Here is a 16,319-nt window from a genome sequence, read left to right as displayed (position 1 = left end):
TAAATACACCAGCTAGACATCCAGTGAATGTGAATGTGCTCTGCCCTGACCATAGCATGAGGTTACCAGTCCCCTTGCTAAGGTCTATCAAGGAAGAAGGTTTGGGTAAAAGCAGTGCAATGCAGAACTCTGGGACACCCAGACAAGAACTAATTTTTTGATTAATCCTTAGTGCTAAATACTTGCACCAAGATCCTCAAAATAATTTGCACACATAGTAGTGGAGTTGACGTGGTGACATGGGACCTGGAAATTCCTGTTTGTGCCATGAGTCTGCTGTGCTGTGGAGGGCTGTAGTGGCCTTGTCTGTGTGCTCCCAGCACTTCTGCAATTCCCTACCAAACCACGGGCAATGGCAATCACTAAACCTTTCTGTGCAGCTACGCAGAGGAGAACCACTTGCTGTTTTGGGTTGCTTGACACTGGGAGAGGGAATTTCTCCAGTTTTCTGCATGGAAGAAGAAGGGACCCAGGTGCTGGTGATGAGATGAATAAACCCAATGAGCATAGAAGAGCACAGAACAGGAAAGTTTATACAGAATGGAGATGTGTGCTGTCAAATTCAGGGCATGGTGGGCCTAGAGGATGAGCCATGGTGAAAGGAGACCAGCCTGAAGCTCAGACAGTGTTCCCCTGAGTCAGAGCACAAAGCATATGGAAGGGAAAACAGTTTCTCTACTCTGTGACAGACTCTGAATTTCATCTACAAGCAGTCAAGAGGGGTGATGGAATTAGAAGAAGCGCAAAGTTCTTTGATATTTTGTCCAGTCTTTCATATTTCTTCTGATTTAGGAATAAGAAGTGGAGACATTTGGAAATTTTTATTTTATATATGCAATCATTTGACTGTGTGAACTGTCACCTGCAAATCTGGCATACACATACACACTGTGTGCTGTGGGAAGGCAGCACGGCTGTGCAGCAGGGAGGAGAGGCTCAGAGATGGGCAGGCTTTGTGTATCTGGAGACTATGTCACTGAAGGGTACACAGAGAGCCAGTGCCCCTGAGACCCCTGGTTGTGCTGCATGTGCCACCCCTGAAGCTGGCAGAAACCTGTGCACAAATCAGTCCTGAAAGTTTTGGAGGATCAGAGAAAGAATGTAGTGCTGCTGCTTCCTAGTGTTTGGTTATTGTGTTTAGATTGTTTAGATCTTCAAAGAGGATCTGAGCTCTAGAGACGTCTAATTTTCCCCCCTGGATGCGTGTGCTTGTGTGTGTGTATGCCTGTGCATATGAAAATTTTCCTTCAAACATTTGTCTGCTCCCAAATAGCAACTGCAGAGACTTCATCAGCAACAGCAGCATTAACCTTGCACTGACCTTCTAATAAGCAAGGTATGAACTGCTCCTGCGTCCATCCTTAGTGTGAGAGATGGAGATGAAAGGAGGTTTAATTTGGCCCATTGAATGGGTTTGTTGTCACAAAAAGCCTAAACTCCCCTAGGGCTGTAATGTCTCTGTTGACATAAAGATTTTAATATAGGTTATGATTAGCATCAAGAAAATGTTAAATGACACAAATTTACCCCCAGATAATAATTTTCAAAGTTATTTTTCCTATGTTATTGCTGCTTTTTCACAAATGTATACATTACAGAGGAAAATGGAGGTCAAAGGTGTTAGCGTAATTAATGAAATATGGGTCTAAAGAATGTGGTTTAATACTAAATTCTATGGCACTGAGAGGCTGAACTCACTTTGGCTGCACTGTGAGACTCACAGCAGTTGTGAGTGTAAATCTGACGCTCTCTTAGGGTTGTTTAGGGATTCACAGAGCCCAAAATTTAATTTTACACATATAAATGCATAGGTTTTAAAGCCAGAAGAAACTACCAAGATCTAGTCTGACCTCCTTTATAATGCAGCCACAGAATTTCACCTTGTAATTCCCTGCCTGAGTCAAATAACATGACTATTCATGCCAGAAGGGTTTGTGCTTTAATTCAGTGAGAGAACAGGTATGATACCAGCCTGTATCAACAAAACCACAGAACACAAATAATGCATATCAAGCATCAAATTCTCTCGAACTCGTGGTGATAGTAATAAAAATTGCTAAATGTCTTTGAATAACAAATAAATCTGATTAAACTACCCTGTGATTATAGCTATCCTGTGAGCAAGAAAGAACATAAATTGTTAGATATGTGATTTATAGAATATTATTAGATTTTCTCAGTAACTCTCTATGTTCTTGGGTCTTTGATATTCTGATAGCAATGTCCTTTGCAAATAATGCAAAATGATGTATATTTTAGCAGCTACTGGCTAGATTCTCAAGAGGAAGCATTCTCTAATAGCCCAGTGCTCCTGAGGGACTTTTACAAGTAATAAAATCCAAAGTATACAAGCCAGATTTTTAGTCAAATCTCACTTATACAAACATGAATTTCAGCTTCAGAGATCTCTTTTTTTTCTCATCGCAAGACAAGCCCAGATGATGTGCAACCAGATTCCTCCATCCTGCAGACATTTGAAGAGTCAGCTACCTACGTGGTAGGGCAAATATTTGGTGTCTGAAGTGTGGCACAGAAGCCAACTATTGATCTCTTCAGTGGGGCAGGAGTGGGAAAAAGGTCCTTACACAGCAATCTCTTTGTCCACTGAACTCCTTTCCTGCCTGCACTTTCTATTACCAGAGGTAAAGAAGGCAGAAAACAGTCCTGTATGTGCTGATACAAAGGCCAAGTGAAGAAATTTTTGATTTCTCCCCCTTACAGGTGAGGATACTAATGGTAAAAAATTATCATAGATGGCATTTAATGTGGTAAACTGAAATTTTGGATAAAGCATAATGCAGATGGCATATCCCCTCTTCTCAGCCTCTTTTTAACTGGCCCTTACTGGTGAGAGTAAACATTTGCTGTTAGAAGCAGGGAATAATAATAAGTCTCTTGGTTTAAGACAAATCCAAGCTCATTTGAATTACAGTGCAAATAAATAATAAAAATTGCAGTAATTTGTACAATTATGAAATAATAATATTAATGATGAGAGCTGTGAGATTTTTTTTTTATCTTGCAAAATCTTTGTGCAGATTCTTTTTTTCTTCACAGCTTTAATACTGTTCAGATGTGTGGCAACAAGGAAAGGATTCACTGAAAGTTCTTAGCAGATGTGCTTGGAGAAAACCCAACTCCTGAGACTGTGCATTATTGTCACCATCCCCTTCAATAGCAAATGTCTTAGTGTTTGCAAAGCTCATATATAATTCACTAGCTAATGTAATTCAAAACCACAGAGAATGCAGTATTTCTGTTCTTGAACTTAAATTTGTTTAGTTTTTTGAGTCCATATGATTCTGAATTTGGAAAACCCAGCTGCACTTAAATCCAGTGCAGGACATCCACTGAATACAGTTTGGGTTTCCTGTTATCTCCTTATGAATAAATGAAAACATTACAGCAGAAGTAGCTCTTTATCCTTCATTTAAACATAACAGTTGTGATGATTACACTTAGCAGAGGGTGGATTTTGGGATTGTGGTAGTATTTCCATTTTTTGGTTTGCTCCTACTTTTTTATGCCAAAATGGCAGACATTGCTAAGCCGACAGACTAATTTAGCTTCAGTAGGTCATCCAGTTAAAGCAAAGAGCAGAATTTATGAATTTGCATTAAACAAAAGATTTACACTTTTTTAAAAGATTATGTTCATATTGGCCTTTAGTAATTGGGCCAAATTCTTGGCTGATATGATTTAACTGAATTCTCAGGCGTGATATTTCAGCAGAGAATTTGATCATAGAATTTACATTTTTATAGCTATAATTTGATATATTTTACATGTAGATCATGTAAACATCTATGGCTACTGCCCTTAACATGTATATAATTATAAGTATGCATGCATGTATAGATATATACTAATAGTGCAATAAGTAAGCATCCAGGAGCACACACTTTTATTTTGGTTTATGATAGCCATCATTCACCATTAGCTAACTTCCTAAGTTGACAATGGTGAATGTATCTACATTTTATGTGCCACCATGGAATAATTATGAAATATTTATTGTATGGAAATTATTTACATAAATATGTGTTGTATTTACAGGACAGAACAGAAACTTGCAGAGGGGGCTGTGACATGAGAGTTCTGCAATGACATTTGAAATAATAGGAATATTCCTAGCAGCTTTTAGGACACTTTATCCAATTGGGTACAAACGAGCTACGTTTATCTGTGTGATGGTTGGTTTGCAAGTTTTGGGGTAAATGATCCAAGAACAGCAGAGTTGGACGTATTTTATTTGCACAGTGAAATTCTATTGGCAAAAAAGCTGCAAAGACAGTTTATATTTTTGTCACACTGTAATAAGCAACTAACGACCCACAGAGAATTTGGGAAAATGTCCTATTTACATTCCGTCCTGTTTATATGGTCTGTTTTTGCATACAAAGGAGGTTTTTGTTTCCACAGGGCTTGTCAGCACCTGCTAGATATTCCCCACCAGTCTCCACAGTCCTCTTTGGCATCAAACTTCATTTCCACACGTAAAGAGTTTTGTATTATGTGTCACGTACCTGGCGATTTTGTCTGTACAGGACATGGTGATGAGCTGCTCTCCCAGCAACACCCCGTCCCATGTCTGAGCTGCGTTGTGACACCGCACAGGTATGGTTCCTTCCCCAGACTCGATCTTTGTTCGGAGGTGCCCACGGTATTTTCTCACTATGTGCTTGCTGCTGTTCACTGGGCAAAATAAACATAGGAGTGACAGTAATTAAATATTTTTTAGAGAGAACCTGAGAGACTGTATTCATGCCATAGCTTGCATTTGCAGAACCACCTGTGGAGGTCCTTTAAATTGGATGCAAAATTAGATGAGATTACGGCCCATGAAAGCAGCACAGTGCAGAAAAGAAGGTGCTCCCTAGCATGGTTGTCTGTTCACATCAATTAAAACTTACACACAGCACACGCAGAGCTCACATTCCCCTTCTATTTCCCTTACATGTTTAAAAAGAACAGAGAAGCTTTGTTTTTTAAAGAATCAGTACAATTTCTTGGTTTAGGAGTGATCTGTGATGGGGTAATATTTGGAAAAGTTTGGTTCAATGAGTGTCATCAAAGACTCAGCTGCATGATGCTGACCAGCCCAATACTCCACTGCGATAGTCAGTGACATTTCCTGAATAATTTCAGAACTGAGGTTTTGATTTTTTATCACAAAATTACTTTGAAAATTCTGAAAAGCTGAAGGCTTATACTCTGGATCAAAAGCAAATCAAAACTTGCTAGTTATTCACTGCTCGCTGAAATACCTTCTGCAGTCTACCTGAAATGATGTACCCTCCTGCCTTGTGTCATACCTTTTATCACTTCAGTGATATTATATATTTGAGTGCAAGGCAGCTACCTCTGGGATGTCACAGGGCAGCTTATGCACTTGTCCTGCTCTGCAAGGAACTGAGTCCTGCAGATATGCAGTAAGTACAGAAGATAATGACATTTCAAAAGCACTTCACCTTCATTTTTATGAAAAGAGAAAAACTGAAGTTCATGATCAAAATCACTCTTACCCTCCTTACACAGCTACTTTACCCCTGGGTATTTGGATTTTAAGAGAACAGCAAGGAACAGTGAGGAAATTCAATGGGTCTGCTCACCACCTTAGCCTCAGAGGATTTCACTGGAGGACAACTTCTCCCTGAAGCAGACCTTTCAGTTTCCCTCTAGCCCAAAGGAAAATAATGTAAGACAGTACATGATGGCCTTTTCTGTGTGCTTGAGGAAAAGGAGATCTACTTCTACAGACCTGAGGCTTTTGCCCATATTTCCAGCCGTTCAGTGTATTTTTCCATGCCTTCCCCCTCAGCTCTACCAGAAGGTTTCTGCATGTGAAGGTGATGCTCCTCAAAGGTGATGCTCCTTGGTGGCCCACGGGGCTGCCTGCATTCCTGGCACTGAGTAACACCAGTGTGTCAGAGGGGGCTGATGGAACCTCTGGCCACAAGCAGGTGTCTCTGTGCATGATCCCCAGCCACCCACTCCTTCCCTCTGTCATCTTTGTACTGTCTTTGCTTTGTATGGCTATTGTCTGTGCTGTGAGCTCTGATGGAAGCAATGGATTGACTTTGGCTGCTGCCAATGGATGGTTTGCAAAAAGGGAATGGAAAAATAAATTGCTTCAGCCTGTTGGGATTAGCAGAGGCAGCAAACATATGTAGAACAGCAGAGTCAGCTGTGATCTGCCAGCAGATGGGCAGCAGGGCCCCCACCAGTTGATCATTGCCTCTTCACTTCCTTCCTGATTTTTTTAAATTTAAGATGGGGGTGTGCGTGCCAGTAGGGGGCTGGACCAGATATCAAATAGATTGGTTGGCCATGGCCCAAACTGCTTTCCACCTAAACTCAGGCTCCATCATTTCCAAAATATTTGCAGATACTGTAGGGTTTGTTTGTGCTGCTATGGGATCTGAGTTTGAGGAAGAGTTGTTGTTGCACTGCCATCTCCATCAGCAACCATGTCCCAGTAGGGGATGTGGAGGGGCCTTGTGCCCAGCTGTCAGAGAGTACCTTACAAACTGAGACGTTGCAGTAACCACAAAACTTGATGTATTGTGGATTTTCAAACTTCAGTTATGAGGTAAACTGGGAAGAACCAATGGGCAAATAAAAAAATCAGTAAGCAAAAATGCCAAAGTCTCACAAATGTCTTAGATCCCTCAACTCTCAAAATTCCTGGTTGTGCCAACACTGTCAGGAAACCACTTTCATGGCCGTGTGTGTTGATCCTTTCTATATCCCTCTTGTCTGGGGTGCTTACTGCAGTATCATTCAGAGGATGCTCTTTGGACAGAATTAGCTATCTGGGAACTGGTCCATATTTTTCTTGAGACTGTGTGGGGAAACATTTTTTAAAAACTTGAAACAGTGGTGAGTAGCATTTTTTATTATTAAACCACAGAGTCTTCGAAAAGGTAGCATGAAATTTGGACAACAAAAGTAGAGAGTGATCACTTCTGCTTAGCAAACACATCTGGCTGAGCAAGAGTGAGAAATGTATAACACAACCACTTTGCCTTTGTCTGCACATCCTGCGAACTGATGGCAGGGCAGAGCTAGATCTCTGCCAGGGAAGCAGTGAAGAGTGACTCAAGAGGCTATTGCTGTTTTGTCTGGTAGAAAGTTTGACTTTAAGCAAATCAGTTCTCTTTTCCTAAGCTTTCCCACAGGTATAATGAAGATAATGATGCTTCCTTCTTATGCAAATTCATTTAAAGGTACTGCTCAACAACTATTTATGAAAAACAGATGCTATTCTTTCAGTAAAGATCTACCACAGGAGTCTGCCTGCTGGAAATCCCCCAGGATAAAATGAATTTTTAGTGTTTCTTTCTCCCTTTTTTTTAAAAGAAAAATATTTTCTCTTGTTACACTTTTCTGTCTCCATTTCCCATCTCTCTACATTCTTTTCACTTCCTCAGTCCTGCTCTGACCCTCCCCTGTAGCTGCCTTGATATCCTAGATTGCTCTTTTTTTTGGGCAGTTCACCATGTTGATACACACACATTTCACACACATGAAAAAGGACATGTAACTGTTAGGGAATTCTATTCATTGCAGTATAATATGAGCAGCCCATCATTTACATAACTTTGATTTCACTATATAAATGTTACCTAAGTGAGGGGCAAAGCATCCCACAATATGCTGACAGAGATGAGGAACCAGTTCAGGAGAAGAAATAGCAGCAGCCCTGCAAACAACTTTTGAGCACTTGGAGAATTTAAAGCCAAAAATTTTTGGGGAGAGAAATCTGAAGGACTTCAGTGAGTTTGATGGAGGAGTCTGCTTATTTAATTTTTCATTTGTCTATCTGATCTTCTCAGTTTCCCTCAGGACCAAAGGAAGCATAAAAGCCAAAGTACTCCATGTATGGTGGTTCTTACAGCATTCTGGGCCTGGCCTGCAAGTACCAAAAACTGAACAAAAAAGTTTTTAAAAGCATCAAGGAAGTGTGTGCAAGTGCACTGATCTTCTCAGTTTCCGAATTATCATATTAACTCAGCCATGTGTCAAACTTTGCTCCCTGTCATGCACGCTCTGCCCAGGGTGCATCCGAGCAGAGGGTGTTGGCTGATAGGATTCAGGTAGCTGTGGCCAGTGTCCACTCACCCCAGCATACACTTCCACAGTTCTGATAAGGGGTTTTAGCTGCTCAGCTGCTATTAAATTCAACAAATAGGGTGTGATTAAAACCTCGTGCAGTACCGCCTGTCTCAGACTGCTCACATCTCTGGGATAGATGGCATGCATGCTCCAAAAGATTATCTGTGGCATTTATATAAAACACTAATAACCCAAAGCTCTGAACACTTTCAGATTGCCAATGATTAAATAAATCCAGATCCGCAGTTGGAACACACTGAGTTCTTTTTTAGCGTGTTGTTAAGTAGCACAGGAAGATATAAATATTGAACAAAGGAAAAGATGAGGCTCTGTGAGTTTTGCACTGAAACTGCAGACAGAGTCCAGCACATAAACTGCATGACAGCAGTAAAAAATGCAGTCCACTTTCTGGCACAGCCTGCTATGGATAATTTTAAAGCAGTCTCAGAAATGTATTTATTTATGCATTTTAAAGTCCCAAACTACAGCCTACTGCTGTTCTGCTGTTCAGTACGATCAAAGCATCAGTGACTATAAGCACTTCTGATCTTTGCTGTGCTGGTTCTCCAACTGCTTAATCTCAGCTAATTGCAGGGGAGAAGGTGTCTGTGGATGCCACTTCAACCAGAACAAAATGTCAGTTCAAGCCGGAATTGGAAAGGACAAATTTAAAAATCATTTGGAGTGGATTTACGATGTGTGCTACACTCAGATGTGGAAATTACTCCTGAGAGTTCCTAAGATAAAAAGGTGCTGGATTATTAATTATTGGATTAGAAATGTACACAGGTGCCTTGTATTTAAAATCAGTGAAACCCACTGATTTCAAGGCTCACCCCTTATTTTTGTATTTTCTCCAGGACCAGTTATGGCTTACGTGGTAATGAAAAAAACCACTCCATATTTATTATTTAGTTAAAGAGTGAAGAGGAAATGGAAGGTGATTAAACAGAATCACACTCTGTCTGAAATTTTGCATGACTGCCTCAGATGTTCATTTTCTGTTTCCCCGCTTCAATGGAGGCTGCTCTCTTCTCAGGAAGGAAGAAATAAAACAGCCTATCTTGCATTTTTTTTTCCGTGGTTGACCCTCCATTCCTCAGCATGGTTTATAAAGCATCCTTAGAGCAGTTTGAGATAAAGGGGTGGAAAGAAGAATGCTAACATCTGACTGCCTTTGTATTTTGGTGGTTATTAGAGATGTGCATTCCTCAAACAGGTGCTGAATAAATGTACAATATTACTGTTTCTGGAGGTGTTGAAGTGAGAATCATGGCACAGGAAACACTTTGGATGTGTCTCCTCTGCTGGGAGGGCTGGCTGGTCAGATAAATCACTGCTGTGCTGTGCTTAGTGACCAGCATAGAGCCAGCCTAAAATGCCATGGGCCAGATTTGGAAGCAAGAAACTTTAGGGGTATTCTGAAAGAAGCCTGAATTTAAGGAAAAAAGAATAGGTAATCTCACAACATGCAAATCTGAATTGTGGCTTCTGAGGGTAGGATTCATCACACCAAGGGCTGGACAGGGAAAAGCAGTGGCCTTGTCTGAGAGTCTGCGGAGTTGCCTCTGTGGTGAGTGCAGGGATGTGTCCTTCCCAGGAGGGAACACAAGCACCTGTCTTGCACAGGTTAAATGGGTTAAAACTATGTTGAGATGAATCCCTTAAAGTCTAGATGAGACTTTTAAATATAAGCCATGAGGTCTATTGCATCTGAATGCAGTCCCAGGAGGGATTTTCCTGCTCCCAGAGTCATGTGCTGCCTACCATGTTGTAGCAGAGTTCAGTTCAGATTGACATGTTGGACCTTATCATTAGGCCCTATATACAAATATAAATGCTGAATATATACTTCATCTGAGAATGTTACAAAACCTGGGACACCTGTAATTTTTTGAACTGAAATTAACAATTGAAATTGAACTTCTTTACCTTTTCTCTCCTTCCTGCATCTTTCCTTGCTGAAATGCTGTCTTTTGACAGCAGTCCTTACCGTGATAAAATCTGCCATCTGATAAATGATGTTACCTTCGGCATATTATTCTTTCTATCTTCAATCTATTCTTAATCTTCAAATAACAGTTTTCACTCTTTCTACTTCTTTCATAATTTTTCATCTGCCAATAGTTTCAAGTGATGTACTGACAAGGTGTAAAAGCAAAAGCAATTTTTCCATTCATAGGTTATCAATATGTGGCATTTAATCCAGAAGAACCAATGAAGGGAAAAATTTGAGGTTTGAATCCAAAAGAACATAAAGGAAATGACTGCATTATTTGTCCTCATCTAAGTACCTATTAATTAAATTATGATTTTTGGATTGAACTGTGGTGTTACAGACAGTAACTGTAGGAAGGTGTAAGAATGCAATTCCAACATGTTAAAGTATGTCAGTGGTGTTTTTTATGAAAACTATCCATTTTGGTCCATCAAAATACTTCCATATATGATCACTGAGGGGCAAAATTTCATCTGTTCAGATGACACAGCAATTTACAGTGAATTTTTATTATTTTTGTAGACTAATATGAAAGCATTGAAAGCTCATCCTAGGGAGAAGTGCCAAAATACCTTTATTGAGTTAACTGCTAGAGCAGAGAATGACACTTTAACACATGAAACCCATTTTACCACTGGACTAACTTCTAAGTAAGCCCTGGACTCCCAGCAAGCTTTAATCACTTCAGGGGACAAAAAAAAAGATCTAAGAAATAGCTCAAAACATGTACCCTACAAATAGGTTTTCTATAATGTCTGTCTTTGAGGAATCCTGGGATTCAAACGTGAGTAACTAGTTAAAATTCACATTAAAAGCATGTGTTGGCAGCAAAGTCATGCACAGCTTCATATGAGAGTTATAAATAACTGTTCCAGGCAAGGAGGAATAAGCATACTGGATCAGGCATCAGGGAGAACCTTTGTGCCACCCACAAATCCAGGCTGTGGACTCCAGCCTGCTCTGGAGTAGAAAAGCATTAATATGTTGAAGCCAAAAGTAGAAGATTTATCAGCGGAATTAAGATTCTGTGCATGTGGCAATCAAGGAAAGTGCAACTTAAACACTTCAAGATGATTATTTGTAATTACTAATTGCTCCTCTCATCTAAAATCAGATATGCCATGCCACTGCTTTGGAAGTGCAGCTGCTCCCACAGAGGAAAGTCTGGAGATCTGGCAACGGGCTGCACAGGTGCTGTGAACTCTATAATGGAGAAGACTTCTGCCTCTGAAGCTTTCACAAGCCTTGTCACCAGTCACAAAGGCACATTAGCTGGTCTCCAGCAATGACCAGCTCATCTTTGACAGAGTAGAGAGATGCTGCTGGTTCCCAGGTCAGCAGCTAATCAAAGCCAGGGCAGTGGCTGGAGGCTCCATGTGGAGAGAGACATCCTGCATCAGTTGGAGGCCACAGGGGACCAGTTGTTCAATTATGTCCTAAGCTATGCATCGCTGTATTTTTTTTTTGTTAATGAAAAATGTTTTCTCTTAAAGTTAGGCTTTATCTTTTAAAAATACTTTGTGTGAAAAATGTATCAAGATCACTGGAATTGCCCATTTGGTGACAATTCTCTCCCCTGCCATGTTTTAATCAAAAAGTTTACACAAACATAAAGAGAATGTGTTATTCATCATAACCCTCTTTCTTTTATCAACAAAACATGCTGTTATTCATGTGGCTTTGGGATTTTGTTGTTGTTTATGTGAAACTGAAATCTTCAAGAGTGATTTAAGAAAAATGTTGTGAAAGGAGTCAATGAAATATAAAACCAGAAAACGAACACCATGAGACAGAAACAACTTCAATCTGTCAATACTTTTCAGCCACCATATGGTTGGTATGAGTCTAGAGATGCTGTGGTTCCTGATGCATCTATAGTTGCATCTGATGATATATTCTAGTTCAGCTTCTGGAGGAGCTGTAGAGTCCTATGGTGTCTGGCTGAAGAAATTAAACCTAGTTCATCAGGAAATGGTCCCTGTTGGGCTTAAAAATCTATAGATTATAGTTACTAAATTATTCTGAACAATGTTATAATAGTGCTTAGAATATATAGTACTTTCCATTTCAATATTCTACTCTGAGCATTAATTACCCATTCTCAGAGTTGTGATAGCTGGATACCTTTTATTCCCATTTTAAAAGGATGGAAATAGAAATTACCAGGATGAGGTGAGTTGCTCAAGGCTGACTAGAGAAGGCAGCTAGCAGAGTCCTAGTTAGAATTAAATTGTTTGATGCTTTTATGCAGATGTCTTCAGATTTTTCTCCTAAGAATCTGAGAAATTCCCCAGGAGTCTAGGGACTTCCAGAAGTCTCACAGAGATCTTAACTGGACCTGGAGTTGCCTGAAAACCTTTATAAAACTCAGCTCATGAATTTTACCTGTGATTCCAACTCAGTGGAAGGGTAAATTAGACTAAATTAGATCCGAGTGGGTGTAGTTTTTGCCTACAGAGATTTTTCTGCACTATGGTTTGATATTTTCTACACAAAATATGTGCCTTCAGTAGGTGCATATCTGTAGCAGGCTATGGGATGTTGGGGGTGGAAAGGAGGAAGCCATATCCAGGAGCATGTTGTCTCTTTGTCCCTGCTGCAGAGGACCTTGGAGAACCTCAGACATGCCTATTCCTTGTCCTGGACAAATTCAGGGACAAAGAGCTTTTCTCAGTGAAATATTCTACTATTATTCTGAAAACTTCTCAGGCATGGTCTTTTGCTGATTAATGTAGCCTTTTTATCACATCTGCACATTGCATCCAAATGCAGTGTTTTACAAAGCTGCAAAACCCATAACAAAGCAGAATCAATAAATACAGTGCAATGCCCTTTGGCGATTCAAGCATTCTGTTAAAATTAGGATCTGATTATAGCTGTGGAAACCTGTTTTTCTGAATCCTAGCAAACACATTTTGCTTTACATGAAAGCTTTTCTAAGATGTGGCCAGTGCTGGCTCTGAGCAATCCATACTTTTCAGCATATTCTTTCTCTTTTCCTGCACTGACATATACTTCTAAAAATCTTATTTTCTACTTTAAAACTCCCCATGAAACAACAAAACCCAAATAAAGCAAAAGCATCCAAGAATATCACAAGTAGAAGGAATTGGGACATTTTCAATGCATTGTCAAAGGCAAAGGGTTTTCTCATGATGTGTCAGTTCTGACAAAGTTTTATAACAGAGACTGAAGAAAGGGAGCTGTCTAGCTCAGCTGATAGGGAATTCACTGATCCACGACTTGGGAGACACAGATTCAAGTTTTTATTTGATTCTAAGTGGCCTTGAATGAAAAAGCTAACCCTGAACTAGGCACGAGAGGAAATGAAATAGGGTTTTTCTACCCCTTGTTACCATGCTGATGACCAGGAGACATGAAAGATGAGATCCCAATTTCACACAATTATTTTTTAAAAAAAATTTACCTGAGAGGTTTTGATTTCTTTCCAGCCAGTCAGTATTTAGAGACTTGAAAATTGTCCATGAAGGGGTTATTTACTAGTCAGTTTTAGCAAAACTCCACTAAAAACCTAACTACCCAACCTAGTGGAGATTAATAATGGAATATAAAGCAAGAGCAACTTTCACAGGTTGATTAATTGGCACTGAAAGCTTCAGGACTTCCAATGTAGCAAAATGAGAGCCTCTTTCTGAGGTGTATTCCAGGCTCTAGCCTGGAATACCAACAAATAAAACTGTAAGTGCTTTCATAGCTCTCCTAAGCCTGGAGACTGCTGGTCTCTCTGTCAGGTTTAGGGGCTGGAGCTGACCCTAGTGACTGGCAAAAGGTTTATCAGGGCTGGCCATGTAGGGCCTCGGACCTCTCCTTTGGATTATCCAAACTGATGGGTTTTCCAGACCTTCTGGCACTGCTACTCTGAGCAATGGGTACATCTGAGCACTGAGATGCAACAGCTGCTGCTTCTTCAGCTTTCCCCTCAGAGGGCATCAGAAGGGCTGCAGGGTTCACAGCCAAGAGCTTGGCCCAGTCACCATCTCTACTCATTCTAGTACCCCTGACATGAATCTTTCCACCCTTTTCCATTCTCTATCTTCTCTGCAGCCCTCGATGAGCAGAGAGTGAGTAGGAGATGCTGGGGGAGGAAAAGCTTCTTGCAGTGCTGGAGATGGCTCAAACCAGTGCCTGCAGGTCCTGTGTGGGTGTTGTGCATTGGAAGAAGCAGAGGGGCTCCACCCATCTTGAAGATTCCCCACACAGGCTTTATGGTGCTGTCTCTCGCCCACTTCCTTATCATAGCTGAACATCACAGACCCACCTTCCCTCAAACTTTTCCATCGTTGTTGTGGCCCTCCTGTTCCAGAGTCCCACTGATCCCTCTCAGCCACACTTCCTTCTCCTGAGATCCCTTTGTCCACCTTCCCCAGAAGAAGGCGGCTCCCCCGCAGTCCCAGTGTGGACTTATTTTAGATGCTGGGAAGAAATCTTTGAGCTTGGCTACATGCAGTACCACCTCCACACCTGGGAAGCCCTGAGCTAAATCCAACCATTGCTCAGACCCGCAGTGCTTGGGGGGACAGAGGACCATTACATCAGACTGGGCTCTGCTGTCCTCTTTGCCCATCCTGGCAGGAGCACACTTCACCTCTGCTCCCAGCCACAATGTGGTGATGTGTGTAAGTGGTGAAATGAATTCACCAGAGACTACTGTCCTGTGACCATTCTTTCCCTACCAAGTTAACTTGAGTGAAAGCAGTCACACTGAAACAGCATTTCAGCAGCCTGGGAGGACTGAGTTAGAAAACAGAGCAATTACATATAAAACCAATGCCTGCTAACAGTCCTGAGAAGGGACACAGTCTCTTGACAGACCACCTTATAGTTAACTGTAGAATATAGTTTCATTCCCCTTGTATTTACTTAGGAAAATTGAGGCTGTGTCAGCAGCACAAGCAGGAAGGGGTCATTGCTTCCACAGAACTTGGTCTTAAAGGAGTCTGACAAAGGGTTTATACCTGAACCCAAACCTTTTGTATACATCCCAGTCCAGCCTTGATGAAGTGAAAGGACAATTTCCTTCCACTTTCTTTAAAACCAATTCCCTAGCCCCTGAAGTAATCCAACAGCCTCGTGCTGTATCTGCAATTTCTGCAACATCCTTTACATGACAAAGTGATCTGGGCTGACCGCAATAATTCATCCAGCACTAGGATTATTTCTCCCGAGGCAGTATTCAGCACTACAGCCTACAGTGTTGCATGCATTTTTTTTTCTTTCGTGTTACTTCTGGGCATGGCTCTCTGTGATAATTTTGTTCTGAGATCCCCCGAGGTATTGTTCTGCTCAGTCATATGAAAAATAGGAAAATAATGCACCTTCATCCCAGTTCCACAGACGGGCCATTCATCAGCATAAAATCAACTTTACAGCCTAGGAGGAAGGTGCTCCATGCAGTGAATAGCTACGAATTTCCAAGATGGTTTCCCAAGCTGCAGCAGGCCAACAGCTGTGACAGAGAGATGTGATACCCAGGAGCATTCGTACAATGGAAAAAAATAATAGTGTCCAAGTCCAAGGGATGACCTATGGTTACCCTTGATTTTTGCAACAGGGAAGTATATCAGTCTGTTAGAACCTGATTTTTTTTGTAGTTACATGTATCTAATTTCTTTTCAGTTCCCTAAGTTGACTAGATGGTTCTTCTTGAAATGCTTTCCCCCTTTACTATCTACTCATGAGAACATAATTTGTCCATTTAAACAAAATATGGGACTGACAAAAGGAAGGCAAAGATTTCTTTCCCTTGCAAATCCAGAGATGTTCAACAAAACCAATGGTTTTGGGAGTAATACTAGCTCAGTTGCTGCCTTAAACATCCTCATTGTATTTCCATCCTGATAGCTGCCTACAGGACCCTGAATTCTGGGCTCTGGGGTTGACAGTCTCCTGACAGTTGTGGGAGATCATTTGTGTCCATCTCTTGGAGATGGACAGGCTGCTTAGATGGCCTCAGTTTGAATCTGGCCCTGTCCATCCAGTCTGCTCAGGCTATCTGATCTGGGGATCATACAGTGATGCAATTCTGGGTCAGCCCCATCTGAACACAGAGTGCTGAGTTACTGGTGTGAGCAGGGCAACCCTTCAAGGCAGCCCTGGATTTGGGGGTTAACAGAGAGCATGTTTTCTGAGAATGGAATAGAAAATCCAGCAGCCGGGTGGCAAGCAGGGAAAGCACAGGTTT

General features: G+C 41.1%; 1 protein-coding gene across 1 annotated transcript in view; it reads right to left on the bottom strand.

The window, feature by feature from the left end:
- The window catches only part of ADARB2 (adenosine deaminase RNA specific B2 (inactive)), a 305,072-nt gene that overhangs the window by 16,543 nt on the left and 272,210 nt on the right, over positions 1-16,319 (bottom strand). The window contains exon 7 of the mRNA XM_064637618.1: positions 4,527-4,695. Coding sequence (XP_064493688.1) covers positions 4,527-4,695 — 169 coding nt within the window. The remainder of the gene's footprint in view (positions 1-4,526; positions 4,696-16,319) is intronic.

This window comes from Pseudopipra pipra, chromosome 1 (assembly GCF_036250125.1).
Source record: "Pseudopipra pipra isolate bDixPip1 chromosome 1, bDixPip1.hap1, whole genome shotgun sequence".
Taxonomy (NCBI): Eukaryota; Metazoa; Chordata; class Aves; order Passeriformes; family Pipridae; genus Pseudopipra; species Pseudopipra pipra.
The sequence above is the reverse complement of the archived record's forward strand: the minus strand, read 5'-3'. Positions and strand labels throughout refer to the sequence as shown.